This window comes from Gymnogyps californianus, chromosome Z, assembly GCF_018139145.2.
Source record: "Gymnogyps californianus isolate 813 chromosome Z, ASM1813914v2, whole genome shotgun sequence".
Taxonomy (NCBI): domain Eukaryota; kingdom Metazoa; phylum Chordata; class Aves; order Accipitriformes; family Cathartidae; genus Gymnogyps; species Gymnogyps californianus.
This window is the reverse complement of record NC_059500.1, coordinates 81,006,272-81,027,083: the sequence shown is the minus strand read 5'-3', so window position 1 is coordinate 81,027,083 and position 20,812 is coordinate 81,006,272. Positions and strand designations below refer to the sequence as shown.

Here is a 20,812-nt window from a genome sequence, read left to right as displayed (position 1 = left end):
CACAGCAGAGATTGCAGCGTGGCGGTACCTGTCGTGGCTGGCTGCGTGGGGAAAATGAAGCTTGTGGGACACTTCACAGAGTCTTTAGTGCAAATACAGACAGGAATAAGGGATCAATTCTGTATACCTCTACTGTTAAAGGTTTTGTTTTGAAGGGCATGGCGACAGGCGAAGGGAAAAGTAAGAAGGTAATGGGTTTGTACACGAACAAATGAATCTCGAACTCCCTTTAATTTTCTTTGACATCTCACCTTAGGTTGCAATGTTACGAATTCAGAATCACATTATCCTATAGCCCTTGGATTTTTTGATGTACCACCACAATATAAAACTGTGAATGTGTATCACACTTAATTCACTGATGCGCCCTCATTTCTTACAAAATCCTAACTGCAATAGCTTAAAATGCAATTGCATCTAACCACGTTTCCTGTACGTTGCCTCTCCTGCAGATAAGCGTGGCACGCTCCACTGCCACCACAGGTAGAGAGTGGTCTCCACAGCCTGGGGCTTGCTCCTGCCACAGGCGAAGCACAGTCCTTACAATTATATGTTTCCAAGAGAGCAGCTGTAGGAAACTGGTCTTCAAAATGTCCACGAATACCTCGCCGGGCGGCTTCAGCCGGGAAGGACACAGGAGCCGTACCCCCAGATAACCAGGCCCGCTGGGACACGGGGCGGCTGTTCCCCGCTCCTTCGCACCCCCTCAGCCCGCAGCTCCGGGCCGTAGGGCCGGCCTTCTCCACCGGAGCCGGGGCTCATGGCGCTTCCCGCCCTCCCCGCTGAGGCGCCGCGCGCCCTCTGCCCCTCAGCGCCGCCATGGCCCCCGCGGGCTGCCCGCCGCGCTTGCCTGTCGGCGACTGCCGGAGGCCAGCCGGGGACACCGGCCCTTGAGGGCTGAGCGTCGCCGGGGTTCCGCGCCTGGCCGCGGCTGTGGCTGCCGTGCTGGCGGCGGGCGGGCACCGGCGCTCGGGCGGGCAGCCCCGGCTCCGCGAGGGCCCCGCCGGGCGGGGCGACGGCGGGCAGTCCGCAGGGGCGGCGGCGGGGCGGCTGGAGGCAGGTTAGTGTCGGGGAGGGGGCGCTGCCGCCACGCTGCTCTCCCCTCTCGTCCGAGTGGGCTCGCCCGCCTTCTTCGGGCGCAAACGGGCGGGCGGAACCATCCGCGTCACGGGAGAGGGGAGCCCGCCGAGCTCGGAGAGTCCCTCTCCGGAGAATGGACTAGCCCACCGGCCCATTTTAAGCTGGCGGAAAGAGGCGGTACCATTTCCTTGGCTGGGGGGGGTGGAGGTTAGTTGTGGCCTCATGCCCTTTCCAGTGTGGCGAGGGAGGGAAAGGCATCTGTCCTCGAAGGCGGTGTGGGGCAGGGGACCGGCCCCGGGGCTCCCCAGCGAGCAGGGAGGCACTCACTGCCCCCGGCGCCTCAGGGGGCAACGACAGGTCCACAGGGGAGGCCGTGTGGGCTCTCTGTGGGGCTGGGTGGGTGGCCCCGGAGCCTGCAGCCTCGCTCCCCTCAGCGCAGCCTGAGCCGGCACTGGGCCGCTCTGCCGCCTTGTCCTGGGGCTCGCCGGTGGCTTCAGGGGCTCCTGCTTCGCTGCCTGGCTTGTGCTGTCAGCTGAGGGAAAGGTCTGGCCCTCGCTGGTGGCACCAGCGCAGACCCTGTGGGGTGGCCCAGCAGTGGGGTCGGGGGGAGAGGAGGAAGAGGAGCCGGGGGAGGCCGGCCCTGCATGGGCAGTGCAGGGCACCTCTGCCATGGAGAGCAGCCCTTCCATGGCCCCAGTACATCTGTGCCATTACAAGCCTTCCCGCAAGAGGAAAAGGCCTCTTTTCCCATAGGTTGTGAGCATCTTGTTGCATCCCTATACTGTATGTAGGCTCCTTAGACTGCTAAAGACCAGGTGGGAGTTGGACTGGATGGTCCCTCATGTCCTGACCAGCCTGAATTATCGTATGGCTTCATCCCGTTGCTGTAGCTGTAATGCCAGCACCAAGGTGAGGTTCCCGTAATGTGTTGAGCTGCGATTATGAAAACTGAGGTACTGAAGTTTTTTAGGACTTTCTTGCTAGGCCATGAGCTTTATATTTAAAATCAGCTATGCTGAAAACTGGCTCTGCATAAAACTTCCATACCACCTGAATAAATACACTGTGAATAGGAGAACCAATGGAGATCTAGGGTAAAAGAGGAATTAAAAAAAAAATCCCATTTCTGCTAAACTAGGATATTCTGTCTCTGTCCTTAGCTGTGCTATCCAAGCAGGCACGGTGCAGTGGCTCTGCAGTCATGTGTCTTTGGCTAGAGAATTTATATAATAGCACCTTCTTCAGTCCTCTTTTTAATCTCTCTCAGCACTCAAAATTCCCTGTGCTAGAGTTGAAGTGCCTGAGGGAAGAGAGTTTTTTTTGTCATGGAGATAATGTGGAGTCATGCAAATTCCATTCTGTTCAGGCACTTTGTCTGCACTATTTTACTCAGAGAAGATGTCTTAGAAACCTGGTGCCCTCTTTTCCCATGCAATTGATGAAGGTCCCTTGGGAGTTCTGTTATCAGCTTTGTATCATAGACATTTAACCTTGGCCTGTGTAGCAACAGACATACTGTAAAATAAGCATTTGCAGGGAACCAGCAGGAATAATGAAAGTAGAATCTCAAAGTTTTCTGTGCGTGTGTCTTGTACCTGAGACGTCAAGTTCACATGATCTTGATCATTGGTGAAACTGTCTGCAAAGATAAAACTGTCCTGATATAGAAAATTGAGTTTAGTAAGGCAGGTTCTAATCATGGTGTTGACTACTCTGCGGGTTTTTTAAAAGTACACACATGTTACATGTTCTGTCTGGAACCAAAACAGCTCAACATAAAATTGTGATGACTTGCTAGTGATGACAGATCAGATAGTCGTTATTGTGTAACAAACAGGAGAAAAGCTTCCGTACTAGACATTTGCTAAGAAATAGCTCAGCAAACTTGCTTGTGGAGCAAAATACAGCACTTGCAGCACACATAAGGAGAAGTACTAATTTCTGAAGACAGCTTTTTAGCCAGATGACTCGCCTGTGACCTCGCTGTTTTCTTCCCCAGTGCCTTTACCCTTTGAATGCTGGCTTCTGTTTTGGGCTGAGTCTCACGTACCTATTTGTGTGACACAGAAGCTTGCTGTAGAAAAACTGCTTGACTGTCCCCTTTGCAAGAGTAACCCTTTGGGGTGCTGAATATCCTTGAGCCCTGAGAACTTCCAGGCTAACAGTCTGCAAAATCCACGCTGTCACACAGGTAGTCAACCACCGAATAGCCCAAGAGTTAGGGCACCTGAATTGTGTTGTGGGCTGGATCACCCTAGATCTTGCTTACAAAAATAAAATTAACAATATCCACTTTTGCAGAGCATTTTGAGCTTTATAGTCAGAGCACTGTATCATTGCTTAGTAGTATTACATTTATTTTCACTTGAACAGCGCCATTGGTGTCGATGGGACTTGCCGAAATGTGCTTGCTGAGGCCTTGAACCAGCAATACCAGACCTAATGATCCTCTTCCCAACAGTCTTAGCTGTTTAGAGAATTTTTTGACGTGCACAAATAAAGGCACTTAAAAAACAAATAGCACCTGATTTCCATATATAGAGTCTTTGGGAAAATACCACCCCATCAATTATGTATTTTTTTTAAACACTGCCTTTTATTTCTCTGTCTAAAGGGGCCCATTTAATACTGCGAGTAATGTTCTGAGTAATACCGGGCTTGGCACAAATGAGGCGCTTAACTGAGTTCCTTATTTTTATTATCCATTGTCTGCTAACCAGTTTTTTGTTGTTTCATTTATTTGTCGTTTCCCTGGGGAAGGAAGGATGGCAGCTCGGCGCGCGCTGAAAGCTGTCTTGGTGGATCTCAGCGGCACACTTCACATTGAAGACTCAGCTGTGCCAGGCGCGCAGGAAGCTCTTAAAAGGCAAGCTACCTTTTTCGATTTCCTCTGATAGGTTATGTCAGCGCTGTTTGCGTAAAGACGCTTCTTGAAGTAAACGGGCCTGAAGCTTCTGCATTTTTACGCTGTCGTGGATAAGCAAATATGTGGCCAAATTGTGCTTTTATTTACACCTGTATTAATACCAAGAGAAATCAGCAAAGGGCCTAGATATTGAAAAGTTGCCATGTATCACCTGAGCCCCTGCAGCTTTCCTAACTTGCTCTCTAGGTCTTATTCTAAGTCTTTTCTAGATAGAAAAAGACAATATTCAGAGTGTTTCCGCTAATTCGTATGGGACTACAGCCTTAGCCAAAGTGGAAAGAAGTTAAGTTCACCTGAATTACCCCATGTGCACCAAAGTCACTTCAGCTCAGCTGTTCCTCGGTGCTTTGTTTAGCTACAGGAACCTGATTGTATGACTGAGCCCTTAGGTCTGTGGTGAGCTAAAGCAGAATAACAGAGAGAATAGCTCGGCCCAGCGAGCAAGGCATCCTTTGCAGAGTTCTCATTTCATTTTGTCTTTCAGCCAAAGCTTTGCTTTATTACTTTTAAAGTTTCTCTGCTAGGTAAACAACTGAGTTTTTTAGTTTGAGAAACATTTGATAATACAGCCCATCTTTTGTAGGAATTTCAGCACATTAATAAACAGGACAATTAAGTACCTCTTTCTCTTCTGATGAAAGGTTGCCTAAAGAAACTGAGGCATAGTAAAATGACTTAATCTGGCCGAGTCAGTGGCAAAATAGGATACGCAACCCCAGGGATCTTTGTACTGTGTTATGACACTGTTTTCCTGGAGAAGACGTCTTGCAATGGATGACGAAAACCACAAAGTGATAAATGCTATCGTGGTGAGTGAGGGAGGACACCTGAAGATGCTGGGACAGTAAGAATTAATGAGGGGAGAGGAATAGAGTTGAATTAAGGATGAGAAGTTTTTACTGGAGTTGTATTGGCTGCTTAGATTTTTATAAAGCTAGACTGTTGCTCAGAGGAAAAGTTCACAGAGGGATTCGGAAACTCTGCATTTCTTTTCACAAATAATTCTGTGGAAATAATTATCTCCTAAAGATGTAAAATTGCAAGGAAGTAAAAAATGCTAAAGCATTGGGTACTCATTCATTACCCGTTCATCCACTGGACCTTGTCTGCTTGGCGTTTCATGCTGCAGGGAGAACTTGTGCCAGGTGAGAGTCAGCATTCTCGGAAATCCATATAGATATAAACGTGGTGATGCTGTCAAGAAGAGCTCAGTATCTGTCCTGTCTGCTGCTCACCTCCAAACCCCCGGGCATGTGGACTGGACAGAAGAAATGGCTTCTGTAGAATCAGAAGACAAACTGTTTTCTAAAGCCACTGATTCTCCTTTGTCTTCTGCTTCTGCTTGATTCCTACTGAGCCGTGCTTGTGCAGGCCCTGTACTGGCTTTGGCAAGGGAGGATGTTAGCGAAGGGATAATTGCAGAGAGAGTCTGGTGCCGTTTGTCAGCTTCAGCCTGCTGTCACAGGTTTGGAGAGCAGGTGTCATTTCACTGCAAAGAACAGCCAGGTCTTTTTGCTTAGAGGTTTGAAAAAAATATTTTTTTTCATGCTCTTTTCTGCTAATCCATGTCATTGTCCTTCCTAAAGAGAAGCTGAAATGATTGGCAGGCAGCTTGCTTAGGGAACAAATGGATAGATTCCATTTTTAGGGTTACTTTTCAGTATTGAGGTCCATACGAAAAAAAAAAAATTATTTTATTAGCAGCGAGGGGACTTTTTTACCAGTTCATACTTATGAAGGGTCAGTGTATCTGACAAACAAGAGAGAGAAGTGGCAGGTGCAAGCAAGTCTCCAGCGTTGACCAACTTTATTCTGATGTTCTCCATGCAGTCGTGATGCCAGTGTTTGTTTCTATAGCAACAAACAGAGAAAGTGATGGTGGGGGAATAATTAAAGGGAACGCCGTTGAAATTGCCACTTAAAATTATTTGATTGTTTGGTAGCATGTACTGTCAGTGTAGGGCAATAATGTGGTTTTATGTGATATTGGTGTTCCTCAGTAAAGGGAGAAATGGCTGCGAAAGCTGACATAAAATCACCACACAGGTGACACAGGCTCCTGGAGCATCCTGCATCTCTGAATGAGCCACAGCTGCTGTAAAATTCACCCGGCATGTGGAGTTCAAGATATTAATTTAGCAACAAGGTTCTTTTGTTTGTTTATTTTGGTTCAGGATGCTGTTGATCCAGAATACACGGCTGGTTTATTATCTAGTTTGAATTAAAAGGCTTTTCAAACTCGTTACTGTTGATCATAGATGTGTTTGCTACTACTGTGAAGATGGAGTTTGGAATCACCATTTTCCTCCAGACTTTTCCTGGTAGAAGCAAAGCAAGGGAGACTTGGTCTTGTTCTGGTAGCTGTAATTCTTGCCATCTGTTTCACATTGCCCTCCAGTCCACAGAAGTTAACAACCTCATGGTTCTTGTGTGGCACCAGTAATCTGGGATGTATACAGTCTTTTCATCTGCAGCCTTTAGACAAACGGTCCTTTTTCAGTCCCGAAGAGATGTACGAGCATGTAAATAGAAGGATGCTGTGGCCAATTTGCCTTTGCTCTTCATCCGTCAGGCTACGCAGCGCTCCGGTTACCATTCGATTTGTGACGAACACAACGAAGGAGTGCAAGAGAGACCTGCTGGAGAGGCTGACGAAACTGGGATTTGACATTGCGGAAAATGAGATCTTCACGTCTCTGACAGCAGCCAGAAATCTTCTGGAGCAAAAGCAGGTGCAGCCTCTCCTCCTGGTAGACGATAAGGCCCTGCCTGATTTCACAGGTGAGGTGGTCAGAAAAAAGCATGGGGGAAGTTACTGAGCAACTAAGGAAACATAGTGCGCTCTGTTTTGTAGAATGACAATCACATACAGACCACTAGCCATGAGGAAGCCTGAAATGTGGAACTCTCTAGAGTCATAAAGGTCCTTTCTTTTTAAATTAACATTAAACAGTCTGAAGTCATAGCTTCATGAGGACTAGTGGAAATGGCAGCCAAAGCCTTCAAATGGTCAGGAATTCGTGTAAAACTTGATACTTTTTATTAATTTCCAGTGTATGAAAAAGTAATACTTATCACTAGATCATTGGAAATTTATTGCACCTACCAGTGCTGATTTGTTTTATAGCAAGGACGTGTCAATTTGTTGGAAATCAGGTTTGCCTCAGCTATTGCACAGAGGTTTTGCTCGTAATGAGCTGAAAAGCTAGTGTGTAGGCACCCGCAGGAGGCTATTTCTCTCTTAATAGATTATTATTAAATGTGAAATCTCCAGGTAGTTATTGTTACTTATCTTGTATTGAACATCTAGGTCTCTCTCCATGTACTTTGATACCTTAATTGGTGACAGAAGGTTCATCACCCTGACTTCTCTAGATTGTCATCTCTAAAGACCTGGTTAAAACTTGCTTTACTTTCAGATGTTCCCATTTCCCTCAACAATAAGGGGAGTAGAAGATGATATATTCTAACGTGGACATGTCTGGCAGGTGCCTGAAGCTAGGACAGTTAGTCATTGACTTAACCACATCGTTGTTTCAAGAGTAGTGAAGATAGCCACGTTGTTAACATACTCAGAGCTGAAAACCGTATATTGTATATTCAGTCTTTCATTTAAAGTCAAGGCAGCAAAAATGTGGATGGCTTGCCACTGCTCCCTGCCCCTTGCCTTATGAACTGAAATGCTTATGGCTGCGTAATTTAAGTAGGTTCTTATCTTGCTAGGAGCTAGACATTTCCTGTTAAATTTTAGTGCCATAGTCTAGTCAGTAATCTTCAGAAAGATAAGCGTTCAGGAGAAAAGCCTCTGTGGGCTCTGAGAGCAATGAAACCTGATAATCTGTTCTACCTAACGTCGTATCCAGAGAAATACGCCCCCAGCAATATTCTGTATTTGTGTTCTCGGGAAGGCTTTCTTGGGTCAGAAACAGCAGAGAGAGCGGCTGTTTCACTGAAGGTATTTAAATCAGTTTAATCTCCATGTATTTGGGATCTTTCCATCAGTTTTACAGTAGCTGATGCTAATTTTGTAAAAGATGGCAAGGACAGAGATATCAGCGGAGTACATTGGTGGCATTATCTGTATTGCTTGGGTCTGGAATGGATTGTTTTGGTTTTTTTGCTCCAAGCGGTTTGGCTCACATTCTCTCAGTACTGCTCTTGAAACATTTAAGTATAATGGAGAATGCTTTAAATTCCTGTTAATGGCTGCTATTGAACTATTCTTGGCTAATCTCTCTATAAAGTTGGTCTCAGGTGGATGAATGTAATCCATTGTTGGTTAAAGGACCCAGATGCTTTTGGGTGGTGTCACAAATCCACACGGCATCTCTGAGTGTACATTTTGCTGTCTGAGCTAACTGAAGGACATGCAGCAGGAGACATCAACCAGCAGGCTGCAGTGACGCTCCCTGGAGACACAGGAGCTCTAGTTGTCCCAGTAAAGGTGTCGAGGATATGCTGCGTGAAGGTGGAACAAAAACCCCAGCAAGTGCAGGATGCAGCTGATAACTTAACCTGTCATAAATAAAACTCTCTGGTACTCCTGTTTCTCCTGTAGATGCTACTCTGCTTCCATTGCTGGTTCCGTTCATGCTGCTTCTTGTTTACTGCTGTGTAAAAACAGTCGAGCTCCTCTGAGCAGTGCAGGACAAAGGAGGTGTGAACTGTTCTCGAGGGAACTAATCCACATTAAAAAAAAGACCTTCCAGAAGAGCCACAACTAATCTAGTATAACAACTTCTAGGTCATGCTGCAATACCATCTTTGCCATCATAACCAGACTGATATATAGAATAACAGTCAGGCTTTACACCCTAAGTGGAGTTTTCTGTGACTAGAGGGAATAGAGAAACTGGATGGAATTCACTGGTCTTCCTGCTTTACTGTCTTACAAAGCAGATAAATATATGTAGAAAGAGATTCTCAGGTAACAAAAAGTCATTCAGTCAAGAAAAGTGATTTGTGCGGTCTGCTGCGTTTCAGTGGAGGCAGTGAGAGAATCACTGTTCAACAGTCGCTGTTAAGACTATCCAGCTGCCGAGTTGTGTTCATTGTGAAGGATGGCAGAGTCTGGACAGATCAACACCTTTTCCACAGATGCTTTCCTCATTTCTAAAAGACATAAAACTAGTCTATGTGATGTGTCTGTGTCAGAAAATGCTCATTTTTGCTGTAAAGTGATTCATTGCACTTGTTGACTGCGTACTGCTAAGTATGAATAAAATTCTGTTCGCTCAGAGTCATGTTTTGATTTTCCAGGGATAGCCACTGATGACCCCAATGCAGTGGTGGTAGGACTGGCTCCTGAGCACTTTCACTATGAGATGATGAACAGAGCATTTCGGTAAGTCAGCCCCTCCTCGTGGCTTTTTGAGCGGTGGCTGTCTTTGTGCTGGGCTCTGAACCTCTACATGTGCGAGGAAATCCTTCTCGTATGGGGAAGAGGGTGGTAGCCATATCACCGTTACGTAGCGTGAATATGGTGTCTTCCTCCGTGTCTGAGAGAGAGAGCCACTAACCTTGGCGGATTTGGGGCCTTAACCATGAACTTCAGGCAGTCCAGCCCTGGTTTTCATTGCTTTCAGTCTGTAAATAAACTATAGAAGTACAGTCACGGTTGTCGTTGAGGTGAAAAAGTTAGCAATGCTTCAAGAAGAAATACACAAAACCAAGGATGTTGGGAAGTATTCGGGAGACGGCCTCTATGTTCAAACCGCAGCCTTCGGAGCTCAAATACTATACGGAAGGAAATCCAGTATTTAGGGCAGATTATTCCTTATCTACCTAGTGCAGGATTTCTAGCAATTTCTTCTGAAGCATCTTGTGTTCAGGAGTGCCCAGCACAATATGCTGGGCTAGATGAACTATGGATCTGATTCGGTCTGTCTTATTTGTAAAGCTCTTTGTTTTGTGTGTTGATCAAGGGGTAAATCAGATAAAATTTATCTGTGACTGTACATTAGCGAGGATGCAATAGGGTGTGCAGAGGTGCACAGCCATGCATCCTTCTGTCTAGTTCTAGCTCAGCACGGCGCTCTTGATTTTTAACTGGAAAAAACCCTTTAGCTTCAAAGACTTGAACATGAGCCTGTTGCTGAGTTCAGCCCCGGTGATGTGCCTTTTGTCTGTTGCGAAATGCGCAGAGAAGGGTCACCTCAACGTGCCCCTTACCCTGCACCCCCAACAGAGCCTGCTGTGCCTCCGTTTTGTTTCCCTGGGAGCTCTCAGAGCCCGCTGTCCTTCAGCAGCGGTTTAGGCCAAGCTAATCAGCCTGGCCTTGTAACGGAGGAGGAGCACCCACCTGCACAGCCCGTCCCAGCGGCGGGAGTGCTAACCCCCTGTGGGCAGCTGGTAACCAACTTTAGTGCTATCTCAGAGCTATCTCGTAACACCCTGGATAACTCCCTGCTGTGCTATGATACATGCGATGAGTCCTTTCCACTCTTTGCTCATGGGGTGATGGCTCCCACACATTTTTTCACTTTGGAATTTGAAAAAAACTGATCTCAAGCACCTTAATCTGTCTTTATAACCACTAAATCTGAAGAGGGAGTATCAATTACTGCTCACCAGTACCTTATGGAGGCTCCTTGGAGTAGGAAGCCAATGCTGTCCTTATCTGCATGGCAACTCTATGTCATAAGAACATGTATCGACCCAAACTGACTCTCTGTCTGCCTCATTAGTGCATGTTGCCAGTGGCATCGATTTTAGAGTTTTACAGCGCGCTTGTGAGCAGACTCTAATTTCACAACTGCATGAACTTAACCTGTCATGTATTCCAGTGCTTACATCATTTTATTTATTGATATTTCTGTCATGAATATATTAGCCGTTGAATAATAGTCATTAGCTGCCTCGGGCTGGAGACTGGGACACTTAAAACAAGAAACCAGTCATCACATTCAGAGCCCCTGAGGGCCCCGGGCTTCCCCAGGCCAGCACACACAGGAAAGCCTGCAGAACTGGCTCTGCGGAGGTGGGCGAGGTTGTCCCAGGCTGGATTTGGGCTTTTTGCATTAAACACAGAATTGGACACTAGCTCTGGTGATGGAAGGAAGGTGCCAAAGGCCAAATCCAGTCCCCTGCAGCGGGCAGTGGGCACGGCATGGCCTTCCTGCCCAAGAGAGACTTATTCAGGGGGTAGCATGGAGTCCATGCTGCCTGTGCATCCTATATCCAGGGCTGTCTGGGTGATGCGGCTGAGTATTGAGCAAGGCTGAGTCCTTCAGCTCACCTTGCCTTATGCAGATGCATTCCTAGCTGCTTGGCTGACTTGTCTGCCTGGAGGAAGATTTCATCTTCTGTGAGTCTGTCCTGGATTTGCCTGGTGTTTTCCTGGTCCTGTGTTTTGGGCTGGGCAGAGGCCCTAGGATGGGCTCTGCCTGACCTGCAACATCTCACCGACTTATTGTGGGTTTCTCCCCCAGTCCTCTACTGAGGGTAAACTGTTCTGCTGGTGTCAGTTTTGCTTCGTCTAATGGAAATACTAACTACTGGCCACATTCTCTTCTTCTCGAGCCTTATGCCCTGTCCGTATTCCTTGTCCTTTACTGCTCAGATTATTAAGTCACTTGGGATTTGCATAGCAAAACTTTAAGGTGAATCTGATTAAATGCAGATATCTACAGTGCTGATGCCTGGACTCCTGAGGGAGAGAGGAGGCGCTTGGAAGGCATCATTCATTTTTCCCCTAGTAGTGCTTAAAATAGGACAGTTGAACTGTGCCCTAGACGTGCTTTTTCCTCTCCACTGACTGTGAAGAGCCCAGGCTGACTAATTACCTGGTAGGCAACTACTCGGTTGATATCCAACATTAGGTTAGGTAAATCTAACTCAATATGAGTCCCAAAACGAGATACGCAGAGTAAGGCCATTCTCTAGGCACCATTTGAAATGACTGAGACTAGATTTCTCTTTTTGTATACGTGGGATTTTGATGCCACATTTAAAAGAATTCTCTCAGGTGAGATCTGTCCTGCGAACTGCTGAATGTAAGCGGTGCTGTGGTGCTGTTGTCAAATTAAATTTTTCTGTATCCTAGAGGCATCCTCCCATCGTGAACATATCTGGCTGCTCACAGATACACATGCCAGCTCTCTTCTTGTTGAGCTTGCTTTGGAAGGCGTTGATTCAATAGAAGTGTTTTGTGATAATTAAGTGAAATGAAATATTATCGTTTATGTACTGCTCAGAGTACCCAGGCTGCTCTGCAAGCATGTGGGAAGGAGCAGACATCCTCCAAGGAGCATACAACTCACCTAAGCCAGCCTCTTTGAGCAGAGCCACAGCAGAGCTCCAGAAAGGCAGTGAAGGGGCAAAGCAAGGTTTTGTTTGTTTTCTTAAAGGCTTTTTTTTGGTAAATCAGGCAGAGTTAAGGGGAAAAGAAATCCTCCTTTCTGCCCTGAAGATAACGGCCAATGTTTCTCCTCTGTCCCCCAGCTTTGCTAGTTACATTCCTACCTGTTGTGATAAAGAGTGGAGTTGCCTACAGTACCTGAAGAAGGTGCTGTAAAATCGAACGGGAAGTGTTTGGCAGTCGTTACCTCAACTGTTACAGATACTGTCTGGAGGGCTTTTGTTGCACTGAAGCTGAGGCTGGGGAGGACTGCAATAACGTTGTTGTACGTGGTAGTACCAGGAGGATTCCTCTAGCGCAGCAGCTACGCAGGCTTCCCTTTGCTGCAGGACAGGTAGCTGCTGTGTCTGCTGTAAGGCAAAACTACTGGGAAAGTAACAGAAATGGAAGAATCAAAGATTAGGTCCAGATTCTGTGAACGCAAGCCCTCTTAAACTCCCGTTTATTACTTGGCTGTCATGGGTCCACTGTTCAGGGACTGTGTGTGCTAAAGAGACACGCTCCCTGCCACGAGGGTTTTACAAAAGGCAAGCGTTAGACAAGAGCCCTCAAGCAGACATGAAGTGAATTGACAGGGGTGACAGGGTAGTGAGGCTAAGGAGGTGCCGATTGAGATCGGTGGAGTAACAGCAGTTTCTTAATTACTTCTTCCCTTACATTTTTCCACCCACTCCAGACAATGCCGTGTTCTGTGCAGGTTTTTAACAGGTCGGTCAGCTGGCAGGCAGAGATGGTGTCTGTGGAACCCCGAGGAGGGTGCACGCTGGTGTGTCGGGGCAGAAGTGGGCCCGTGGAAGGTGGGAGGATCTCGGCTGTTGGCAGGGAGCAGTTCCCGAGTCTGTCAGACCACCGCTGCACTCGCTTCCTGAGGCTCCCAGGTGCTGTGCCCAGCCAAGACCCTCCTGTAACGCCACCATACTGTGCATTATGACCCTTATTCTGTGACCCTTTTATTGTACTCAGAAGCGTTAGGGAACTGGTGACTTGTTGCTTTGATCTATCTTCCACTTGGAATTTTTAGTTCCCAACAGCAAGGAGCCCAAATCCAGCTTTGTTTTTAAAAGGCTCAGTAATAGCGCTGTTAACTGGGGAATTCCGCGGGACACGGATGCGCCAAACATCTTTGTGCCTTTTCGTGTAACTTGTTACTGTCATTCCTCCAACGTTAAAATATAAAGTTAAGGTAAAATGATTCACCTTCTGTTTGGGACTCACCCGAACACCCATCTCTGATGGATACACATAGCTGTTCGGCTGTTACAGGCGATACCAGCAGCCCCGAGAGCTGCTGGGCTGCAGATTTCCTGGCAGCAGCAGCCTGAACGCACTGCTGTGTTCTCAGTCCAGGCAAGGAGATTAAGGCTGTGGCCATCAAACTGCTGCCTCCAGCCACTACCTGTGGTTAACGTATTTTAAAATACTTGCTTGGAGAAATCAGATGGGTTCTAATGTTAGGATGTTTGCTGTAGTGAAAAATGAGGCTGCTTAGAGTAATGGACCTCAGTGCATGAGAGAGAGAGACAAGATTTAAAAATAGTTACCTGTTAAAATCCTCAAGATAATAAATTCTTTATTTGAGGGATTTATTAGCTGTTTCTGGGGAAAAGAAAGGAAGGAACTTTATTTAACTCTCCAAATGAATGCTAGCTTGCATTATAATTTGGGGCTTCATGAAAGTCAGTGTTGTCAACTTAAACGAAAGCCAGTTCAGGCCTTCAGCTGTAAATATCATGGTTTTTTTAATATAATTTTTGTACTTCCTTCTTCATTCGTTCTTTAGGTTGATTTTGGATGGTGCTCCTCTTATAGCTATACATAAAGCCAGATATTTCAAGAAAAAAGATGGCTTGGCTCTGGGACCCGGACCTTTTGTAGCTGGACTGGAATACGCAACAGACACCAAAGCGACAGTGGTGGGGAAGCCAGCGAAAACCTTCTTCCTAGAAGCTTTGCGAGGGACTGACTGTGCCCCAGAGGAGGCCGTCATGATCGGTGACGTACGTGGGGACCAAATACCTTATCACCTGCCTGTTAACGTAGTGCTCATCTCCACTGTGTGTCGTGCCTCCCAAATGCCATGAACTGATCTTTCTAAAAGCACTGGGATTAAACGAGGGGTGAAAATTAAACCATCGAAACTTGCAGGATTTATGTGTAGTCCATGGGGTTAGTTCTCTTACTTCAGTCGCTGTTTGATCAGGCAAAACGCACGTAGTAAATCATTCCCGTGACAGTTTGTCTAATAGGTAGCTAAAAGATTTGACTCCGTGTAGCTGCTTTTAAGTGGCTGGTTAGTGATGCGCAAAGCAGAGAATGTAATAAAAAAACCTGTTAACAAATAGCGTCTGTGACCACTAACCAGCTGATCTCCCCTTCTGTCCCAGGACTGCAGGGACGATGTTGGTGGCGCCCAGAACGCGGGCATGCGTGGGATTTTGGTAAAGACCGGTAAGTACTCGATGGAGCGGTCTTTTCGGGAGACGGTGGTGCATTCAGTGATCCGGCCCCGGGTACTGGCAGCCCCCGTTCCCAGAGCGAAGGTACGCTCTGAGCCCTGGGCCGAGCCCTGGTGCTTTGCAGAGGCCCGCCGTTCCTGCGGTTTGTTACACCAAGGGGCTCTTGGGAGACCCCGAGTCCATCACCCCATTCATTTTGGGGTGAATGCAGCAGATGATACATTTCCTCAGCTGCAGCGTGGCAGCCTGTCAAGCAGTAGATTGCGATTAAGTCAGAATAAGCCATTATATTTAATGTTTCAACAACAGGGCTAGAGCACAGACCCCGAACTGATAGCAGGATGATATAAAGTAATAGATGGGGGCGCCTGATCTTGTAGGTGTGATTTTTTTGCTCTAACGACTCTAAAATCCCAAGCACTAATCAAACAACAAAGAGAACTCTTACTGTGACATCTTAGATTGCTGTGACTGATTTTGGCAATGTAACCTCTGATCATTCAGGAACTCTGGTGACATTCCCCAGTAATTACACTGGTAATTATAAAAGTCATTTTGCTTCAGACAAAAGTGGAACCTTACAGCTCTGACAGGTATTGTCAATGTTACTGATGGTACCACAGAGTGGGTAAGGTCTTTCTGAGGTAGCAGCTGCTCATGCCACACAGTCCATTATGTCGAAAATGAAAGCGAGTAATCCTACTCTTCTTCATAAAAGCCAGAAGGGAAGATGATAACATTATTATTTCAAGAACCTACAACAGGAATATCTGAATAGTCAGTGAGCGAATAGTGCCGGTACAGCGGAGTGAGACGAGTGCGTAAGTGACACTAATTTTGAACCAGAGCTGCCCCTGGAGGAATCTTTAGTAAGGCTCTGTGTTTGTTTAGGGAAGACCTGGGGGATGGTTGTTGCAGGAATACCTCAGACGGGCATTCCTCCTACCATGTCTGGTTGTTACTGATCTGAGGAAGCTGTAATTTTCAGGGAAAAAAAGGATACTCAAAGGAGCTTGGTAAATGCATCATTTTGTTAATCTGTTACAGGTAAATATCGACCGGCAGATGAAGACAAAATCAATCCGGCTCCTTACTTAACCTGTGAGAATTTCCCAGAGGCAGTGGAACATATCCTAGAGCATCTGCTATGAGAAAGGGAATAGTTAGTTCGAAGAAACATCTGTGTCACATCATTTCCTTTACTCTTGCTTCAAAAATTAAGGTCACAGGATCAATGCATGCATTGCATCAGAAAGCTAGCCGTGAGCTCCTTCCACTCGAGTTGTGAAAGGGCAGAGGATCGGTGTGGGCCCCGGCACGGTCACGGCAAAGCCCCTTTCCTGTAGTAGTTTCACGAGGATGTGATGAGGGACCGCGGATACCCAGCAGGTGAGACAGAAAGGCTACAACTAACACAGCTGCTTTCCTGAATGACATAGGGAGCATGGCAGAGAGTCCTGTTTATTTTCAATTTTCAAGAAATAACTGATGAAAAGTCCTGTCTGGGAAGTGTCGCGTTCTTCTGCTGAATAAGCTAAACTGAAAAAAAAAACCCACTGGAAATACTCAAATAAATAAACCTCAAAGACTAACAGAGCCTTAGTCAGCCTGTAGTGATTTCACTGAGTATGCCTCTGCTCTCCTCTGATTTAAAGGCAGAGATTAGAAGTGACTTTTAAATTAAAATATCACCATTGTTTAATAATAAGTACTGTTGATATCTTTCCTCTCATTAGAACAGATCCTGGGTTTTGTTTTTCAAATTTTACATAAAATTAAAACTGTCAGCATTTTACAGATGTTTTAATTAGATGCTGTTATTAAAAAGAATGGTACAGAAACAAAAATCTGGTATTAAATGCCTTAGAGACTGTGAATTTTTGAAATGAGACTTCAGCAGGGTCCTATTAATGCTACCGTTGCAAAATTTCACTGTTGTTGGGGTTTTTTTGTTTCTTTTTAATGTTACGGGAAAAAATCCTTCACAAGCCACGGGGACAGATTCCAGTTTTTACACAGTTGGTTAGTAGAGCTGCAAAATGAAATTTAATTCTGTAGCGTGCAATGCTTTTCCTATGCGCTAAATCCCCCTATATGAACCAACTTTGTAATGATGGTAAATAGCTTTTCTGGTCCATTTGCAAACTGTAATAATCAAAGTCCTTTACAGTTGTTTTACAGTGCTCCTGAGTGTTAAATTATTAGATTGTAATTATACATTACCAGAGTATTGACCTTATTGAAAATACAGTTTTGTGTTAATGAGCCATGCTCGTTCTTGTTAAGAAAAATCATCGTGATGAACGAACGGGAAGCTCTCCTCACATGAAAGAGCGTCTGTCTGCAGTCTCACTTGGTGGGTGGTTACCTACATTCAGATTTAATCTCTGTCCGAGACAGAACGTGCGGACGGAGTAGACTCGGCAGTAGAAACACAACAAACAATAAACCCCCCAGGAACAAAAGCCGTCTTTAGGTACTCTCTGTGTGCCCTCATAAATTGTAACCTACAGCTTTGAATAAATTCACACACATCTAGCGTTCATGCCAACAATTCTGAACCTGTGTTGGTTTCTGCTTGGAGTACATCAGGGAGGCCTTTGGCCCAGAGTCAGAGTCAGGTTCAGGAGGCGAGAGATCAATAAGCAAAATCCTGTGAAGACATTTCCCCTAAAGACTTCTGACAACGTGACTGATGCTGGAACAAAAAAAAAAGAGACTGTCAGTGCTTCAGAGGTCTCGGAGCATGCTGGAAAGCATGCGAGACCGTGGTACTTCTTAGAAAAGCAGCTGCACACAAACCACGCAAGGAAAACACTGGGAGAACCGCAAAGAGGATAACTCTCTTGCCAAGCAAGCGGAAGGGTAAGAGAGGGGCAGCAATGAGACCCGGGAGCCTGAAAACATGACTGATATTGATTGGAATTTCTAATTAAAAGATTGCAGGACACGTGGCAGTCCTGACTGCTTACCTGGCCATGTTTATAAGCAGAAAAGTCTCCAGCTTGGCTAGTATTTGCCACTGCACTGCAAAGGCTCGTGGTTTGCATTTTATGGCTGGCTGCAAACCAGTGGGTAACGACTAATCCAGTTTCTAGTGAGATTAGCCTAAATCTGCTGATGTTCTACAATGTCTCCAAGTTCCTCTAATCCCTTGCCTTTTCCACCTTGGAAATACCCCAAACCAACTGGAAAGTAATGCAATTGGCACATTAAGGCTTTGATTTCAGCTGAAAACGATGACAAACTAACCAAATTTACAAGGCACTGCTAAGATCCCGAATTTCACTGAAAGCAGTCACTTATGTTTCATGACAAAGGGTGCAGTCTCTGCTGGTAAAGCTACGCTGACTGTGATGCTCTAGTGAGTCTCAGAAAGGGCGAATGACACTAATCGTCTAACTGTTCTTAACAGTTCTACCCCAAACCTGTAAACAACTATCATGAAGGCTGACAAGCAAGCAATCTCTTAAGTCTTTATACATAAAATTAAGGCTGGAGTCTTCATTACATAGCAGCTGCCATTACATTATTTCCATGAAGAGTGTTTTTCGAATGGTCAATGAAAACGGCTAATAAAAAATAACCAAACCCCCCCCCCCCATTAAATTTTGAAAGTGAAGATTTCCCCTTGACATTTCTCACTGCATTCTCTTTCCTGGAAACAACAGCACTTCCTTCCCCATCACCATTCGATTCTTTAGAGGCAAGGCGATGCCATTTTGGATAGCAAAAGTCCTGGAAATTTTCAGTCTTTTGGGATTTCTCTTTTCAAACGGACTCAAATTCTCTCTGCCAAGCTGTGTACTTCTGGCTTAGATTCTTCACTGATGGCTTGGTGTGGGCGATCGCATCCAGGAAATCTGCTGTTGTGATCGTGTCTAATCGGATCACGGGTAAGTTACTGTTGCCTAAAGAGAAGAGAATTGATTAAATATTGTTATTATTACCAAAAGACATTCTTTTATGTCCCTGCCTAATGCGACACTTAAGATACGAAAAGAAAAGAATAAAGCTAGCGAGATAAAGAAAAATTCATATTTGTGCACAGAGCACAGATACTGACAGCTTTAAAAAAAGGCCTCGTTTTCAGAAAGGTTAGCTTAGGTAGGTGTTTTAGAAATGTACGGTTTAAAACTTTTCTAAGCAGATAACAGAGCTCCACCTGCTGGGGTTACCGTTATAATTTCTAGAGTTACAGCAGCCGATCAGCATTTCCCAGATGGGATTCTCTCCTCAGAGCTGTGGTACCTGGCTGATGATTTTCAAGAGCATTGAATATTTTCCTCACTGGTCTCATGGCTGCTTCCTTGCACACGAGTTTTATGTCCGAGCCGGAGTACCCGTCTGTTTCCTGTGACGGGATCAGAATGATACGTTACAGCTTACAGGCTTACAAATCGGACGGGAACGGCATTTACAAGCATATATAGTTATATAAAATATTTGTAAAGTCTATTCCTGTCTGAAATATGTTTATATGTGTGTGTATATATATATATACACATACACATTTTTATGTGTACCCTCCCCTCAACATTATGTTGCTTGTTCTTTTTTTTTGAATGCCCACAGTACCTTGTAGGAGCAAGGAAAATACTGGGCATTTTCTTTCTAAAGGGCAATTTTCTGTAGGTCAAATAAAACCCGCCTTTCTGTGTCTGTTCCCAGCTTTCCTGTTAATAAAATAACTATATTTCCGTATTAACATTTATGAAACAAAACCTGAGCAGTATTGTCTCTGTGAACAGATGTAAAAAGGGCCAACTGGGTAAGCTGTAAGGTACTTTCAAAGAATTTAGGATGTGACAAAGGGCTAAATGAAGAAAGCCTGCTATCTATCTAGTGAATCTCTTCCCTGTCTAAATGCTCTTTTCTCCCGCAGCAGTGGAGCTGTGACAAACCTTCCCTACACAATTAACTGTTCATTACCCCGATGAATTGGGAGTGCTCCCAGCCTGGTGAGAAGAGTGGTAAAATACACTGTTGCTGGAAGTCTGCCTGTATTTAAGGCTGAAACGTTGGCCCAACAGAGAGGATCAGAATACACCATTTTGCAAGCAGAGCCGTGTGAAACCAGTGATCTCCACGGCCAGGTCCGTGCCTGGGGAAATGCTCAGCCCCGTGTCTCACTGGTCTCCCTTTGCCTGGAGCCTCAAACTGTGCTGAGGTCCTTCCCCCAGCTCTGGATATACAGAGGTGCCGTCCCAACCCTCTGGACCTCTTCTGCCACAACCTAATCCCATCGCTGTCGGTGATGTGTGTCCCTCTTGCTTACGGTTCCCACCCAGAAAGGCACCGAGTGGGCATTGTCCGGGCTGCGGTGCTGTCTCACCTGGCCCAGCAAGCTGTAGTCCAGATCCGTTCTCAGCTCCGCTCCTCCGCTGTTGCTGAGAGGGGGCAGCCAGTGCTGGATCATCACCCGCCGTGCCTCTTTACTTGGGAGGTCAACCAAAATCCTCTTCTCCAACCGCCGCAGCATGGCAGAATCTAACTCCCTGCAAGCAAAGGAGGAGAGGAATCGTCTCAGCGCGTCTCGTTGCGGAGACATGGCGTTGACAGCAAGCTCCTCGCTGCAGGGACTGACATTTTTCAACCCTACCTGTAACTGCATCAACCTAGTTTTGAAAAGAAAAAAGAAAAAAAAAGAGTTAATTATCCAGTGTATTCCTGTTCAGTGTGTTAGCGATATGCCGGCTTGTGACAATGAGGCTTAATAAGAATCAGAAGTCATAGTTATCTTCCCTGGCTCTGGTACTCATCTGCAGCATGTCTCATCAGTAACAACCTCTCCCTTTCTCCCTTTGCTATTAAGGAGACACTACAAATTGTCTGTCTGGGGCACCGTCAGGACTAATTAATTGCTACTTTGTAAGGGATGCTTAGTAGGTATGAAATACAGACTGAAGGTCTTGGATGCGAGGGCCATGTTTACGGCAGAACAAGACGTCGATCTGAGACTGCTCCTGCACTACGAATTATATGTAATAC

General features: G+C 45.7%; 2 protein-coding genes across 2 annotated transcripts in view; one reads left to right on the top strand and one right to left on the bottom strand.

The window, feature by feature from the left end:
* The first annotated feature begins 1,230 nt into the window (after positions 1-1,230).
* On the top strand, positions 1,231-16,415 carry HDHD2 (haloacid dehalogenase like hydrolase domain containing 2). Its single transcript, XM_050913503.1, has 8 exons — positions 1,231-1,287; positions 1,872-1,989; positions 3,841-3,946; positions 6,579-6,787; positions 9,266-9,350; positions 14,146-14,362; positions 14,750-14,813; positions 15,869-16,415. The coding sequence occupies exons 3-8, from the start codon at positions 3,846-3,848 to the stop codon at positions 15,970-15,972; spliced, it is 780 nt and encodes a 259-aa protein (XP_050769460.1). The 5' UTR covers positions 1,231-1,287; positions 1,872-1,989; positions 3,841-3,845; the 3' UTR covers positions 15,973-16,415.
* A 2,039-nt stretch (positions 16,416-18,454) lies between these two features.
* The window catches only part of KATNAL2 (katanin catalytic subunit A1 like 2), a 32,796-nt gene continuing 30,438 nt past the window's right edge, over positions 18,455-20,812 (bottom strand). Inside the window, exons 14-16 of the mRNA XM_050913106.1 lie at positions 20,157-20,319; positions 19,073-19,175; positions 18,455-18,732 (exon numbers count right to left, since the gene is read on the bottom strand). Of these exons, the coding sequence (XP_050769063.1) occupies positions 18,593-18,732; positions 19,073-19,175; positions 20,157-20,319 (406 nt within the window). The 3' untranslated portion in view covers positions 18,455-18,592. The remainder of the gene's footprint in view (positions 18,733-19,072; positions 19,176-20,156; positions 20,320-20,812) is intronic.

Bases quoted from the DNA above. Each gene is read 5' to 3' on its own strand.
- HDHD2 (XM_050913503.1), top strand. From the start codon at position 3,846: ATGGCAGCTCGGCGCGCGCTGAAAGCTGTCTTGGTGGATCTCAGCGGC. The intron at 6,788-9,265 runs GTGAGGTGGTCA...TTGATTTTCCAG, and splicing joins GGCCCTGCCTGATTTCACAG to GGATAGCCACTGATGACCCC. The intron at 14,363-14,749 runs GTACGTGGGGAC...CTTCTGTCCCAG, and splicing joins AGGCCGTCATGATCGGTGAC to GACTGCAGGGACGATGTTGG.